We start from the raw sequence: 13,639 nt of genomic DNA on the forward strand, positions 1-13,639 counted from the left end.
CCAGATAGAGTTTGAATATGATTCGGTTAAACTTGAAATAACTGGTGCTCAATTTCTTACACTTTCATTTCTCATAGTTTTCATTTACTTCGGTTCTAATGAATGGAAGTATTGGGAAATATACATGAATCATATCAGTATCACTAGAGACAACAGTTAGGTTAGGTCAGACTCAAGTTGGGTATTCGTCTATCATTAGGAGTAACTAGGTTAGGTACTGTTAATGCTTAATGCAACACTATACATCAGTAACATTACGGTTCTCGAAGGTTTAAAAGCAAATGATAATCAGCAGAGAAAAAGTGAAACCCACTGTACTTGCAAACAATGTCCTAACGACTGGACAAACAATTCACAGGTGCACATCAGCGCCCAAATGCCTTTCGACCCACGTTAGACCTGGGGAAGCGAGTCAGTGGATACTAATGGACTCATCAAGTAGATCTAAGGACACCCCCTTCCCAAACCCTTCCTTGGCTCACAAGGACATGAATGTCATGGGTCACCGAAAACCTTTTAAAGAATTGAGCCGAAACCGAACTCGGGACTAACAGTGGAAAGTCACTAGCGATACCACTGAACTATACAGTATCTCAGTTTAACCAGACCACTGAGCTGATTAACAGCTCTCCTAGGGCTGGCCAAGAAGGAATGAAAAGAAACCAGTTGGTTACCTAGCAACGGGACCTCTAATCCGAACCACATTATAGATAAAAAAAAATTCCTCTTATTCTTCATTTTCGAAACCACTGAACTACCAAGAGGAATGAAAAGAAACGTCTACGAATCTAATGAACATTGATAAAAAAAAAATCATTATTATTTTTCGAGGTGGATAAAAATAATTTCAGATAAAGTTTTCGGCTTCTCTAAACACAGTCACGTAACAGCAGTTTGTGGTATAATGTCAATTCATCTTCGTGAGGTCATTTTGAAGGTGTAGAATTCAAGGTTTCCTTAACGAGGTCTTAATTATATATCAATTAAACAGTAATTGAAAGTGAACAGGTCATTTGCTGGATTCAGTTACATTTATATTGGATTGATTGTCTGGTTGATAGTAATGGCCGAAATAAGATACTGCTCTGTTTCATATACATATATATATATATATATATATATATATATATATATATTTATAATTTATATATACATATATGACCCTTGTAACCCAAAGAGCCACTATCTAACTTAAGCAGCGAATTATGTACTTGGTCTTTATTCGACTATTGTGAGTCGCTGGGACCCGTGAGGTCATTCAGCGCTGAAACTGAACTTGGCAGTAAAAAGGTTTGAGAGGTGTAACAGGAGGAAAACCTCGCAGATGCACTTTAAAACAATTGTTAAAGAGGGTGGAAAGTCTGACGGAAGAAAGAGAATATGAACAGAGGTACAGTAAAGGCAACGAAGGGGTTGCAGCTAGGGGCCTAATGGACGCTGCAAAGACCCTGAAGTAATGCCTACAGTGCACCACGTGAGGTGCACTGACGGCACTACTTGCCCCCGGAGCCTAAAAGGACTGCAAGTAGCGGAAAAAAAATAAAGGCTAAAAAAGGTGAACACAGAGTTTGCCCACATCAAAAGTGTCAGTAAATAGCATTAAAAAATTCAAATACATTAAAATGTAATGAAAAACATTCTTAATAATCTCGCTTGCTCTTCCGAATTTTCACGACCAGCCTTCACTAAACGTGCCACTTTTTCATTCCAAAATGACGATTAGAAATAGAACGCATCTTATCAGAACTTTACGTGGTATCAGCACATGATGAAATCCGCCTTATCTCTTATCTTTTTTAATCATTTCACAGCAAACAGCCTCTCTTGTTCTAAACCTTGTTCAGTGTTTCACGATCTGAAGTCTGCCTCAGTCCCTGGACGGGTTCAGAGTTCGTACAGTTCCTGTTATTCCAGGCCATAATCATCACCATCACTGGATTTTGTGGGTCGTCTAACCACTCCTCGCTTCATTCATCATAGAGAGAGCCCATTTTTACCTGTGATTTACCAAATCCAGTGTTCTTGTGACAACTGCTGCTGTACATCTTTGGTGCCATATTTGGGAAAGGCAAGGTAACTATTGTCAAGCATTTATCTGAGTATGTGTTATTGTTCAATGAGTCAAAAAATTCAATTTGACAAAATTCAATTTGGTTTTTAGAAATTCAAATGACAATCTTTTCCTACATTTTCGTCATGTTTTCCTCTTTATGACGGGTAGGGGGAGAGAGTTTAAGAGAACATATTTCTGGCACATTTCAGAAAAGCTTAAACATAAATACTCTCTAAAAGTTTGCCAAATAAAAACCACAAGCATTCTTCGAATGTAAGTCACGCAATTTCGTCCGATATATGACGTACGTACGAACAAACGCCAAAATGTACGGATATATTATTATTATTATTATTATTATTATTATTATTATTATTATTATTATTATTATTATTATTCAGAAGGTGAACCCTACTCACATGGAACAAGCCCACAGGGGCCACTGACTTGAAATTCAAGCTTGCAAAGAATATGGTTTTCGTTAGAAAGAAGTAACAGAAGGTATTGGGAAATACGGAGAGAGGAGACCAGTATGAACGAAAAAGTAATTTAATTAATTAATAAATAGATAAAAATGTAAGTAAATCATTATAATACAAAGACAATTGTATTAGAGTGTAATGTAGTACAGCATCTTCGCTTGAACTTTTGAAGTAGGAAATGTGGCTTAAGACTCCTAATTCGATTTGATTTCAGTGTCTCGGCCCTGAATCAACATATAATTTGGTTACAGCCTTTCTTCTTTATGAGGCTGAAGGGTTAATGGCAGCTTTAGGGGCCAGTGGACTAATATTTGTTTAAATCAGTCGAAAATACCTTCTCTCGCGTGTACACAAGTGAAAGGTGTCTGGTCCATAGTTATATTTTTTTCGCGATATAGAAGTTCGTCTGTCGTAACTTATTGATTACAGGGGTGATAACAGCAATAATGATAAGGATGATGATGATAATAATTGTGATTCCAGGTGTGTTAGAGACAATAATAATAATAATAATAATAATAATAATAATAATAATAATAATAATAATAATAATAATAAAATGGTGAAGAAATCCCCAGTCCACAATGGTGGAAGTTTTTTGCATATATTTTTAATATATATTTACACTTATACCATTGTGGATTACTTCACTAAAATGACTCATACGATTATTAGATTTTTAAGAGTAATCGCTATGTTCATGATGATGGCTGTGATTTCCCACATTTCATAACAATCATAACAATTATTTATAAATTTATTATTTTATCTTTTTTAATAACTGAGATCTCTTCTTTCTGTATTAAATTTTACCTCCTCTTACTTCTTCATAATGAGCACCAGATTCTCTGGGAGCATGAATTTCAAGTCAGTGGACCCGTTAGTGGACTTATTCCGTATGAATAAGGTTCATCTTCTGAATAATAATAATAATAATAATAATAATAATAATAATAATAATAATAATAATAATAATAATAATAATGTTACTGAAAACAAAATTATCTAACTTACGAAAATAAAAAAACCCTTCCAATTTTTCCTAGGACATAAGAGCAGGAGATACTCCCCCTTGAAGACGCCACGACCAACCTCCTACCTTCTCCAACCCCCCGCCCCCACCCCAACAACACCAAGGAAAAAAAAAATATGGCGGAGGCATACCCAATCGAACCGAGTAATCCGTTCGATGACACAATGACAGCGGCACTGACCTGTGGCGTCTGCCACTGCGATTTCGACAGCGGGCATCGGCGACCCATCATCCTGCCCCGCTGCGGGCACACCTTCTGCAGGATTTGCGTGAAGGAACTGGCTACCATTGGGGACATCATGTGCCCGTCGTGTAGGTAAGAAAACCAGTGTCTCTTTACTACATACTTAATACACACACACACACACACACACACACACATATATATATATATATATATATATATATATATATATATATATATATATATATATATATATATATATATATATATATATATATATATATATACTGTTCTGTGCATCAATGAAATTAATAACAGAACCTCATATAAACCAGATGGTATCTAAGGGAGAGTTTCGTTTTAAAAAGTTACAATCTTTCCAGGAGTATCTGCCCTCATCGTCAGACGATGAGGACAGACAGTCCTTGAAAGCTTGCCCTTTTTTTTTTTTAAATAAAAATCTCCCTTACATACCATCCTATATAAATGGAGTTCTGTTAATATATGTATATCCTCACTGCTTATTGTATCATGTATTACAAGCCTATTTCCAGAGGTCTCACATTCCATTTTTTCTCTTTTTTTTTTTTTTTTTTACTTCTATAGAAACTTCTGTTCATGTAACTGATTCTCCTTTTAATTTTTTTTTTATTTACCCCCGTTTGTCTCAGTTTCTCTCCTTCTGGTTCTACATTTACCATCATCCACACGCTGGGATTCCATCCTGCCGAAGCTTACTTTGAAAATGAACACCCTTAAACTCTTATGAATTGGTTTGCTTAATAAATCTTTTCTGAGTAATAAAGACTTAATTTGATTTAAGAACTTTCTGCTATAAAGCCAAGCACCGAGGCGCATTTCCCCGAGACGTAACCGAGTACGGGACCTTTCCCTGAAAAAAGCGGGACGCCTTATCTTGAAAACTAACCATAGAATTTTCTTGAAAAAATCTCATTAGGTTTCCCACAACCATATTACTCCAGGGGTCCTAGCTTACCTACCCTAACCTAACCTAGGGGCATGGCAAAAAAAAAAAACCGGGCTGGTGCAATACTAGCATACATCTCTTTGCCACTGGGACATCTTCAGCCATTCGGCGATTTGGACAGTGAAAAGGAGTTGGAGTGGTTGAACACCAAGATGGGAGAAACGAAGCAGGAACGGAGGTAAAGTAAAACGCTAAAAAGTAGGTGCAGTTCGGGACGAAGGGATGCAGCAAACAACCTTGTGCAACGCCTGCAGTACGCCATGTGAAGTGTATTGATGGCATTACCCCCTACGGGGCATTTCTTTGGAATAAACAGAAATACGTATCAATAATCTAACTGATTGGTCCGAACTCCCGTATGTTTCTTGTAACGTCTCGACACTCTCTTATGTTACCGCCATTCCTTTGTGGTTGTAGTGATAAAAATATGAAAGAATGGCTTTAGTACAAATTAAACAAGGGGACTCTGATACTACCCCAGATAATGCAAAATCCTCTTTTATTAGCAAACTATTTTCGTCACTGCATCTCAAAAAAAAAGTCTAATTTTTTCAGTCACCATTGTTCAAACGGCCACAACGGATTTTATCTCAAAAGATACGCCGATTACTCATTAAGGCCTCGTGATATCTTATCAGCTGAAAAAGTGTCGGTTGAACCAGACGTTTCTTGCAACCTCGACTCGTTTCAAAATGATCAACGGGAGATCTGAGCTTAATTTTACAAACGAGTGGATGTGGAATGAACGCTCTTTCTTTTACACAAAGAACAACCTTAAAGTATTTAGAATAGAATATAGAATCTTGGCCAAAAGCCAAGCACTGGGACCTATGAGGTCATTCAACGCTGAAACGGAAAATGAGAGTAGAAAGGTTTGAAAGGTCCAATAGGAGGAAAGCCTCGCGGTTGTACTATGAATCAATTGTTAAGAAAGGGTGGAAAGTAAGGTGGAAGAAAGAATATGAATGGAGGTACTGTAAAAGGAATGAAAGGGATTGCAGCTAGGGGCCGAAGGGACGCTGCAAAAAACCTTGAGTAATGCCTACAGAGCACCACATGAGGCGCACTGACGGCACTAACCGCCTACGTGGTAAAAGAATTTAAGATCTCATTGTGTTTCGCCCACTTGGGCCACCAGTTCCCAAATTTCATGCAGTACCTGTGATATGTAATTAAATCAAGTTTCTCAATTCCCTTTCATAGCAAAATGCCCGAGCAATGACATCACAAGCGGAGGCCTGATCAAACTCAAGGTCCAAAGGTCGATCAAGTTTACATAAATTGTATGTGCGTTTTTTCTCAGCCATTCTCCCTGTAGTTAAATTTCAAAGGAAGTTATTTTCTCAGTCACAACACTCTCCAGTTCGTGACTGCGTTTTGAACTAAAAATTACAAAGTTTGTGTTTACGACAAATGTTTGTCCACTCACATTCTCTCTTTCACGGCCTTAGATGAAAGAGGTCCCTGTGTTAACCTCCTGGTGATGCTGAGGTATAGGATATGAATAATACCCCGTATGTCTTTGTATTGCCATTTGGCTAATGCAGAAGCCATCATGGATGCGGTGAGGTCAAGATGAAAAGGACTGGCCAGGTGAATAGCACCTTGATCCGGGTTAAGAGAGCTTCCTTGTTCTTCACTCTGGTTAGGTCAAATATTGCCTGATGACTTTTCTTTATTTAACCTCGACTAAAAGCAACCTGGGCGACTCGAAAGTTCTTCGTTGGGCGAGTCGGTAGAGTTGTCGGCTAGCACTCGCTAGGCCCGAGTTCGAGTCTCCGGCCGGCTAATGAAGAATTAGAGGAATTTATTTCTGGTGATAGAAATTCATTTCTCGCTATAATGTGGTTCGGATTCCACAATAAGCTGCAGGTCCCGTTGCTAGGTAACCAATTGGTTCTTAGCCTCGTAAAATAAGTCTAATCCTTCAGGCCAGCCCTAGGGGAGCTGTTAATCAGCTCAGTGGTCTGGTAAAACTAAGATAAACTTTTTTTTTCCACAATAAGCTATAGGTCCCGTTGCTAGGTAACCAACTGGTTCTTAGCCCCGTAAAATAAGTCTAATCCTTCGGGCCAGCCCTAGGAGAGCTGTTAATCAGCTCAGTGGTCTGGTAAAGCTAAGGTATACTTAACTTCGGGCGACTTCGAGCGCGAGAATGTCCTTAGCTGGGTCAGATGTGGACTCAGCCTGTACTCTACTAACCCAGCTGATTTCCGTTTCAGAGCCAAGTACCCGAACACCGAGGTCGACGACCTCCCCATCAATTTCAACATCCAGTGTCTCGCGGCTTCGCCGGCATCGCTCAATAACACCTCGGCTGCGGCTAAGCAAGTAAGACCCACTGTAAGTAAGATCCTGTCTTCCATAACAAGTTTTTCATTGAAAAAGTTAATGCGTGAAGGATTTCTTTCAGGAGGGTACAAAGGAGGGTACAAATACATGGGAGAAGTGCAGGCTTTATCAAAGATGGGATTTTCTCTGTACCTTGATATGTAAGTTTTGATTATTGTATGTATGTATATACATAATATACATATGTATATGTGTGTATATATATATATATATATATATATATATATATATATATATATATATATATATATATATATATATATATATATCTACTATATATATATATATATGTAGAATCACTTCACTTTTATAGAGACACATATGTAATTCTAATAGCCACAATGCCCTCTTGACTTCTCGAATTCTTCGTGCTTTTTGGATATGCTTGTAACACAAGAAATTGAAGAGACTTGTGATTTGCCGGTCGCGGGAGACGAACCAGGGTCACCTTAATCACAAAGGAGGTCACGTTGCCGACCTGGCTTCTCGTACCAGGTCGGCAACGTGACCTCCTTGTGATTAAGGTGACCTGGTTCGTCTCTCGCGACCGGCAAATCACAAGTCTCTTCAATTTCTTGTGTTTGAACGTCACGGCTTCGTAGTTACAAGCATGTTCAAAAAGCACGAAGAATTCGTGAAGTTAAGAGGGCATTGTGGCTATTAGAATTACATATATATATATATATATATATATATATATATATATATATATATATATATATATATATATATATATATATATATATATATTATATATATATATATATATATATATATATATATATATATATATATATTATATATAATATGTATGTATATAGGTATATATATACAGTATATATATAATACAATATATAATATATAATGTGTATGAGTATGCATCTTCTGCATTTGATATTGTGCTTATGATTAATAAATATTAAGATTACAACAAGGGCACTGCTAAAACAAGTAAAAAAATGCGCCAAAGTTTCCTCTGCGCAATCGAGTTTCCTGTACAACGTACAGTGGTGTATAAAACTATCAGATACGACTTGTTGCTCTCCAGATGCGGTAGAGTGAGGGTGCGTCGCACGCCTCCGGAAAGCGCTGCCAGACGCACGATCCGCCGGTAACTTTAACCGTAAATAAAATAAAAACTACTGAGGCTGGAGGGCTGCAATTTGGTATGCTCGATGATTGGAGGGTGGATGATCAACGTATCAATTTGCAGCCCTCTAGCCTCAGTAGTTTTTAAGACCTGAGGGCAGGCAGAAAAAGTGCGGACAGACAGACAAAGCCAGCACAATAGTTTTCTTTTACAAAAAAAACTAAAAAGGAAGTTTAAAAATGTTTTAAATGCGTAAATACTAATAAGTCTGAATTGAAAAAATATGAAATACTACTATGGTAATGTCATTAAGCAATCGACTAAGACTTGCAACTTTTGTGCTTGAAATTCACGAAAAAAAATATTCTTTTCAACTAGATTAATAATTGCTATAATAATTGTCACATGTTGTGGTGTTAAGCCTTTATAACATCATCTTTCTGTATGATTAAAATTTAATCAGTGTTTCCCAGAGATTCTGGTTGAATTATTAGTCCTAGTCCTCCTGACTAACAGTACCATCGCTTTCACTCTCTCTCAGGGAATTCAAACAAGCCAACTCAGCCTTGTGAATATTAGAACAGTAGCCAACAAAAGTCTTCTGGCCTGACAAACATTTTCTTGATATGACTTCCATCCTGCTTTCCAGATCCAAAAGATTTTACAGACCAACTTGTCCTCATCAACCATTTTCATAGAAATGCATTTTGGTCACAACAAAAATGTGAAATAGTTCTGGAATCTTCTGATCTCCAAGTGTTTAAGCGAGGAGCAAGTTTCTTCCTGCTTTCTGCTGCTGACGTCTCCTGAATTCAGGGGTATCAGTCTTATTTTCTATACACATATGTGTTTACTAATCACCTTTCCCTATAGCTTATTCTCTCTCCAGGCTGGTTTCCCCTTGGAGCCCCGTTGGGTTTATAGCCTGTTGACTCTTCATAAGGGTTTACAGCTATAGTTTTAAAGAAAGAAAAGATAAAATTATATCATTGACCTATCTTCCTACAGGGAAGCTGAAGAGGTAAAATACCTGTCGATATTGTCCACTATCTCACCCATCTCAGTAACATTTTCTCCTCTCAGGTTGAAGAGGAAGGCACGAAGTGCACGGAACATAGTCTCCGTTTGTCCTTCTGGTGTTCCAGTTGTGAGGTGGCTGCCTGTGGCGAGTGCCTTTTCGAAGAGCATCCAAAGTCCTCACATCAGATATGTCGCATTCAGGAGGTCATCCACCAGGTTAGATAATCCCTGATAATGAATTTGTACATTTTCATCTCTCAAATACAGTTAAATGAAGAAGTGTACATGCTTGCTTCATAATATGACCTTTGTCATTTAGTCAGTTTTCAACTTGCCCTCCTACGACAACTTAAGGCAGCTTACGTCCCTCTCTGGGGTCCTCTGGGCAGCGAAGTTATTTTACTTAAATCAATCTCCTATTGGTGTATTTCCCTTTCACTCTAAAATCACCAGGAATTCATTTTCATGGTTCAAACTGCTACAGTTCACCACCACAACACTATATTTGTAAATTGATGTAAAGTGTTCCTTAACTGCAAGTGATTATTGTTCTTGTTCAATAGGAAGATTTTGTCGGAAGAAAAGACAAGGAATGCTAATTTTTTTTTTTTTTTGGTAACTGGCAGGTTAAAGAGAAAGCCGAGATTCTATCCACAGAAAACTCAACCGAAGTTGTGAAGCGATTGGCTGAGGCAGTTGTCCGAAGTCTACTGGACATCTCAGACCTTCAGGAGGCAGCCTACCTCCAGCACGAGACAGCCAGGTTAAATCGCAATGCCTATGCTGCCAAGGACTTGGCCTCTATTACCTCAGTATTTGAAAAGGCTAAAGAAATTCGAGAAAGGGTTTCTAATCTCAACTACGCTGAGAAGGAAGAGTCTCAGAAGCCCCGAATGCTTAGTGTTATTGCAACAAGGCCAGCCATCATGGCTCTCAGTGACAATGGGTGTCTGGCCAAAGTTCTGGTCGAGAAGACGGGAATTCACGTACATGCACTGCAGTCTGCTTCCACTGCTTACAGTGTTGCTATTAAGGTAGGTGAGAGAAAGTTCTCTAAGAGAAAAAGCAGTATCATGGCTGAAATAGGATGAAAGAAGTTCTGGGTAATAAGAGTGGGTAATAAGAGTAACACTGTTGTTGTAGGATGGATTCAAAGTAAAAAGGAGTAACAATGCTGACCATTGGCAGTGGGAAAGTGCTGAGAATAAAAATTGCAGTAAAAAGTCCTGATATGGAACTAATTAGTATTTAGAATGCTGACACTGGGTGCAAGACATTCCTGAGGAAGAAAATTAAGGTAAAACAGCTGACATTTGTTGAGGAAAGTTCTGACAGAGAAAACTAATATACAGTAATATTAATGATACAGAATGGTAAGACTTAGAAAGCAGCAGTAAAGTGCAGAACAGAATAGTGAGTATTAGTCTTGACAGAAAACTGCAGTTGCAAGAAAACATTTTCATAAAATTTAATGGAATCAAAGAAATATACAAGACAGTGTGCTTTGATGCCTTTCACTTACACTCCAACTTACTGACCTCAGATGGCTCTACAATGAATACACTGAAGACTTTGTGGAGCCACTGAAGACCAGGAAGTGTAAGTATATTTTTTGCTAACCACTGCAAAAAAAAACTTTATACATCCTTACGTCATCTTCCTTTAACCTAACCTAACCTAACCTAACCTAACCTAACCTAGGGCACTGTGCCGTGACTTAGTCGGGGTGGGGCTTTGCCCTCCAGTTCTATAAATATTTTCGATATTTTCAGCCATTTCCGAGATACGTTAACACGCCCTGGTCAGCAGTCAACCCGACTTTGCTTGTGAGCAGTGTCGAGATACACAGCAACCTTTAAGACTGTAATAACCAGGGCATGACAATCCAGCCCCCAAAAAGGGTACATAACTATGACTTCTTTTATCTCTTTCAGCTGGGGATCCTAACATCCTGCTTGAACAAGGATGCACCTGTCACCTTCCTGGACATCAAAGCGGGAGAGAGGAAACTTGGAAGAATCTATATCACCCTTGATGGGAAAATGCGAAGGGCTCAGCAGTTCATAGCACTGTGCCTAGGAACACTTGGACCATCCTACAAAGGCACAAAGTAAGTGTTCGCCTGAGTGTAGTCAGTGAGACTTTAAGTTTGTTCATCTTATCAGTGATGAAAACACACTCTGGAAACAAGCCACAAAAGTCATGATGAAGGATGAAAGTCCTTAGGAGTCAGTTATGTTACTGCAATGCTTTTTTTCCCCCTCCTTAAGCTGCCACCATATAAATACAAAAGGGAAAAACCCGAGTTGATTTTATCCAACGAATAAATATCCATAAACAACTGTGTTACGTTCTCAAAACTGCTTCAGTATATCTAAAATATTTACTAATCTCTACTTTGTTCCACTTTCTTCAACCTGGCTTAGAACCAGTGTATCTGCTTTGCCTGATATGGGTTCACTTCCAAGGTACCAGTCACAAATTAAGTTAACTACCAAAGCTAACCTAACGTAACCTAAGCGTCCTTACCTAGATTCAGCGATGCTGTCTCATTAAGTGGTACTCAGCCATATTCACCACTTCCATGAGTACTTGATTTTCATAATGATGTTGAATGTTTGCTGATTTAGTTTCAATTTTTCACAGGTTCGATGGCGTCAGTGAGAAAGACTTGCCAGGGGAGTACATCAGAGGGGGAGATTACCAAGGTCGAGGGGGTCTGGGAGGAGAAGCCCTAATGGATAATCTTGAATGGGGTGGCAGGTATGAAAGGGTATCACACCTGTGTGTGTGTGTAACCAGATTAACAGATCCCAAAGAAACTTGGCAGATATATTGAAAGGGTGATCTAATGGACATAACTAAATTTTTTGATAATATCAGCCAAGAACTGGGGATTTGTAGATATGGAAACTATAATCACCTCTCAAAAAAGATGGGGATTTCTGGCAGCTTGAGTGCTCCACATCAACTATATAATTAGGTTATCCTTTTCATACTGATAAAATTAATGCTAATTACCTAAAACTCAAGTTTGACAGATCCGACCTTCAAAGGGCTCAGGGTTTGCAGAATTACCCCATTAGCAATTGGTGCCCAATGCCAAAACTTCATACTTCAAGTCTCCATGACAAGGGGAGTCGTGTAGCTTGGTGGAGGTATGCCCTCTAACGAGTTAGCTCTTAATCATTCACAGATCTGACTTTTCACTGACCTTTTCCTCTACTCATTCACAGCTGGTCGAAACCCAAGAAAGCAGGTCAAGTGTGTGGCGTCGGTGGGGAATTAGAAAGGAAGTTCGGATCTCTGTTCGCTGTGTGTCTTCGTGACGACCCGAAAGACACTTTTCGAAGTCCCTTTGGGCAGGTGACCAAAGGGCTAGATGTCCTTGAGGTTGCCACGAGGCACAAGCCCTTCAATGTGGTGCACATCAGTGACTGTGGGGTTCTCATTCCTTTCCAATCAGAGGAGCTGCAGCTGTAGCGATGGTATCAGGTTGGTTGAAGTTGCAGTGAGGACAACCAGGGTTGGAACTGTGCGAATGATGTCAAGGGAGGCTGTGAGGTTATGGTAACGACATAACAAAGGCTGAAGTAGTATAGCTATCAAAAGGGAATGAAGTTGTAACACTGATGCCAAAGAAGCTGAAACTGTATTAGTATTAAATAATGCTGAGCTCCTTGTGGTGATTATCACGAACGCTGAAGTTGTACCGACGTAATCAGATGAGCTGAAGTTGTAACAATAAAATCGGAAGCACTGCGGTAGTAAAAAAGCTTGACAAAGAAAGTGAAGCTGTAAGGTATGAGGGAACCTGAAACTGGACCAATGATATGTTGGAGGGGCTGAAGTTATTAGTTGGAAAATAGAGTAGTGAAATACTGACACATCAGATCGGCAGGTGTTGTAATAATGATCTGAAACTTTTGCTATTGTTTTCTTTCGTGTGGGTTGGCTAGCCTCATTAATACTGTTTCACTATGATTTTTAATTTCATGACATTACAAATATTCAAACTTGTATTCAGCTGTCCATGAGTGTGCTATTGCTACCTGGCCTGGCGCACACAATCCACCAATGAAACAATCTAAACCTTATTCTGTCGCTTATTTCTTAATGAGTCCTTTGGAGTAACACAAATTTTAAGGATGACAACGGTATTAATGGCAACTGATGCTCACGACAATAATAACATCGACTGGTTTTCCAAATCCTCAAACTTTTTATCAACAATTTGTAAACCCTCACAATTATATGCTTTGCCTAAAATAAAAAGATCTTAGTAAGGAAAATTATGTATGCAAATGTACTTCAACTACAAAACACATTCCAGGCTTTCCATAGTTATATGGTATACTGACTTGAAACTAACATTCCACGGCTTTAACTGTCACAGTTTTACCAGGATGGTAAAACTGTTATGGGATAATTTCTTCA

The 13,639-nt window shown here is 38.7% G+C and overlaps 1 protein-coding gene across 2 annotated transcripts; it reads left to right on the forward strand.

The window, feature by feature from the left end:
* The first annotated feature begins 1,833 nt into the window (after nucleotides 1-1,833).
* LOC136842435 (peptidyl-prolyl cis-trans isomerase E-like) lies at nucleotides 1,834-13,299 on the forward strand. 2 transcript variants are annotated; one of them, XM_067109770.1, is made up of 8 exons: nucleotides 1,834-2,073; nucleotides 3,582-3,884; nucleotides 6,963-7,071; nucleotides 9,266-9,418; nucleotides 9,829-10,236; nucleotides 11,137-11,312; nucleotides 11,849-11,965; nucleotides 12,439-13,299. In XM_067109770.1, the coding sequence occupies exons 2-8, from the start codon at nucleotides 3,685-3,687 to the stop codon at nucleotides 12,683-12,685; spliced, it is 1,410 nt and encodes a 469-aa protein (XP_066965871.1). In that variant the 5' UTR covers nucleotides 1,834-2,073; nucleotides 3,582-3,684; the 3' UTR covers nucleotides 12,686-13,299. The 2 variants fall into 2 exon arrangements, with proteins under 2 accessions (XP_066965871.1, XP_066965870.1); XM_067109769.1 differs by having other exon boundaries at nucleotides 1,835-2,073; nucleotides 6,963-7,083.
* Nucleotides 13,300-13,639: the final 340 nt, after the last annotated feature.

This window comes from Macrobrachium rosenbergii, chromosome 10, assembly GCF_040412425.1.
Source record: "Macrobrachium rosenbergii isolate ZJJX-2024 chromosome 10, ASM4041242v1, whole genome shotgun sequence".
Lineage (NCBI taxonomy): Eukaryota > Metazoa > Arthropoda > Malacostraca > Decapoda > Palaemonidae > Macrobrachium > Macrobrachium rosenbergii.

What these genes read in the sequence shown, in the direction of transcription:
- LOC136842435 (XM_067109769.1), top strand. Translation starts at nt 3,685, where the DNA reads ATGGCGGAGGCATACCCAATCGAACCGAGTAATCCGTTCGATGACACA. An exon ending in TTCAGGAGGTCATCCACCAG is followed by an intron (nt 9,419 to 9,828) that starts GTTAGATAATCC and finishes GGTAACTGGCAG; the next exon opens with GTTAAAGAGAAAGCCGAGAT. An exon ending in CTTACAGTGTTGCTATTAAG is followed by an intron (nt 10,237 to 11,136) that starts GTAGGTGAGAGA and finishes TATCTCTTTCAG; the next exon opens with CTGGGGATCCTAACATCCTG.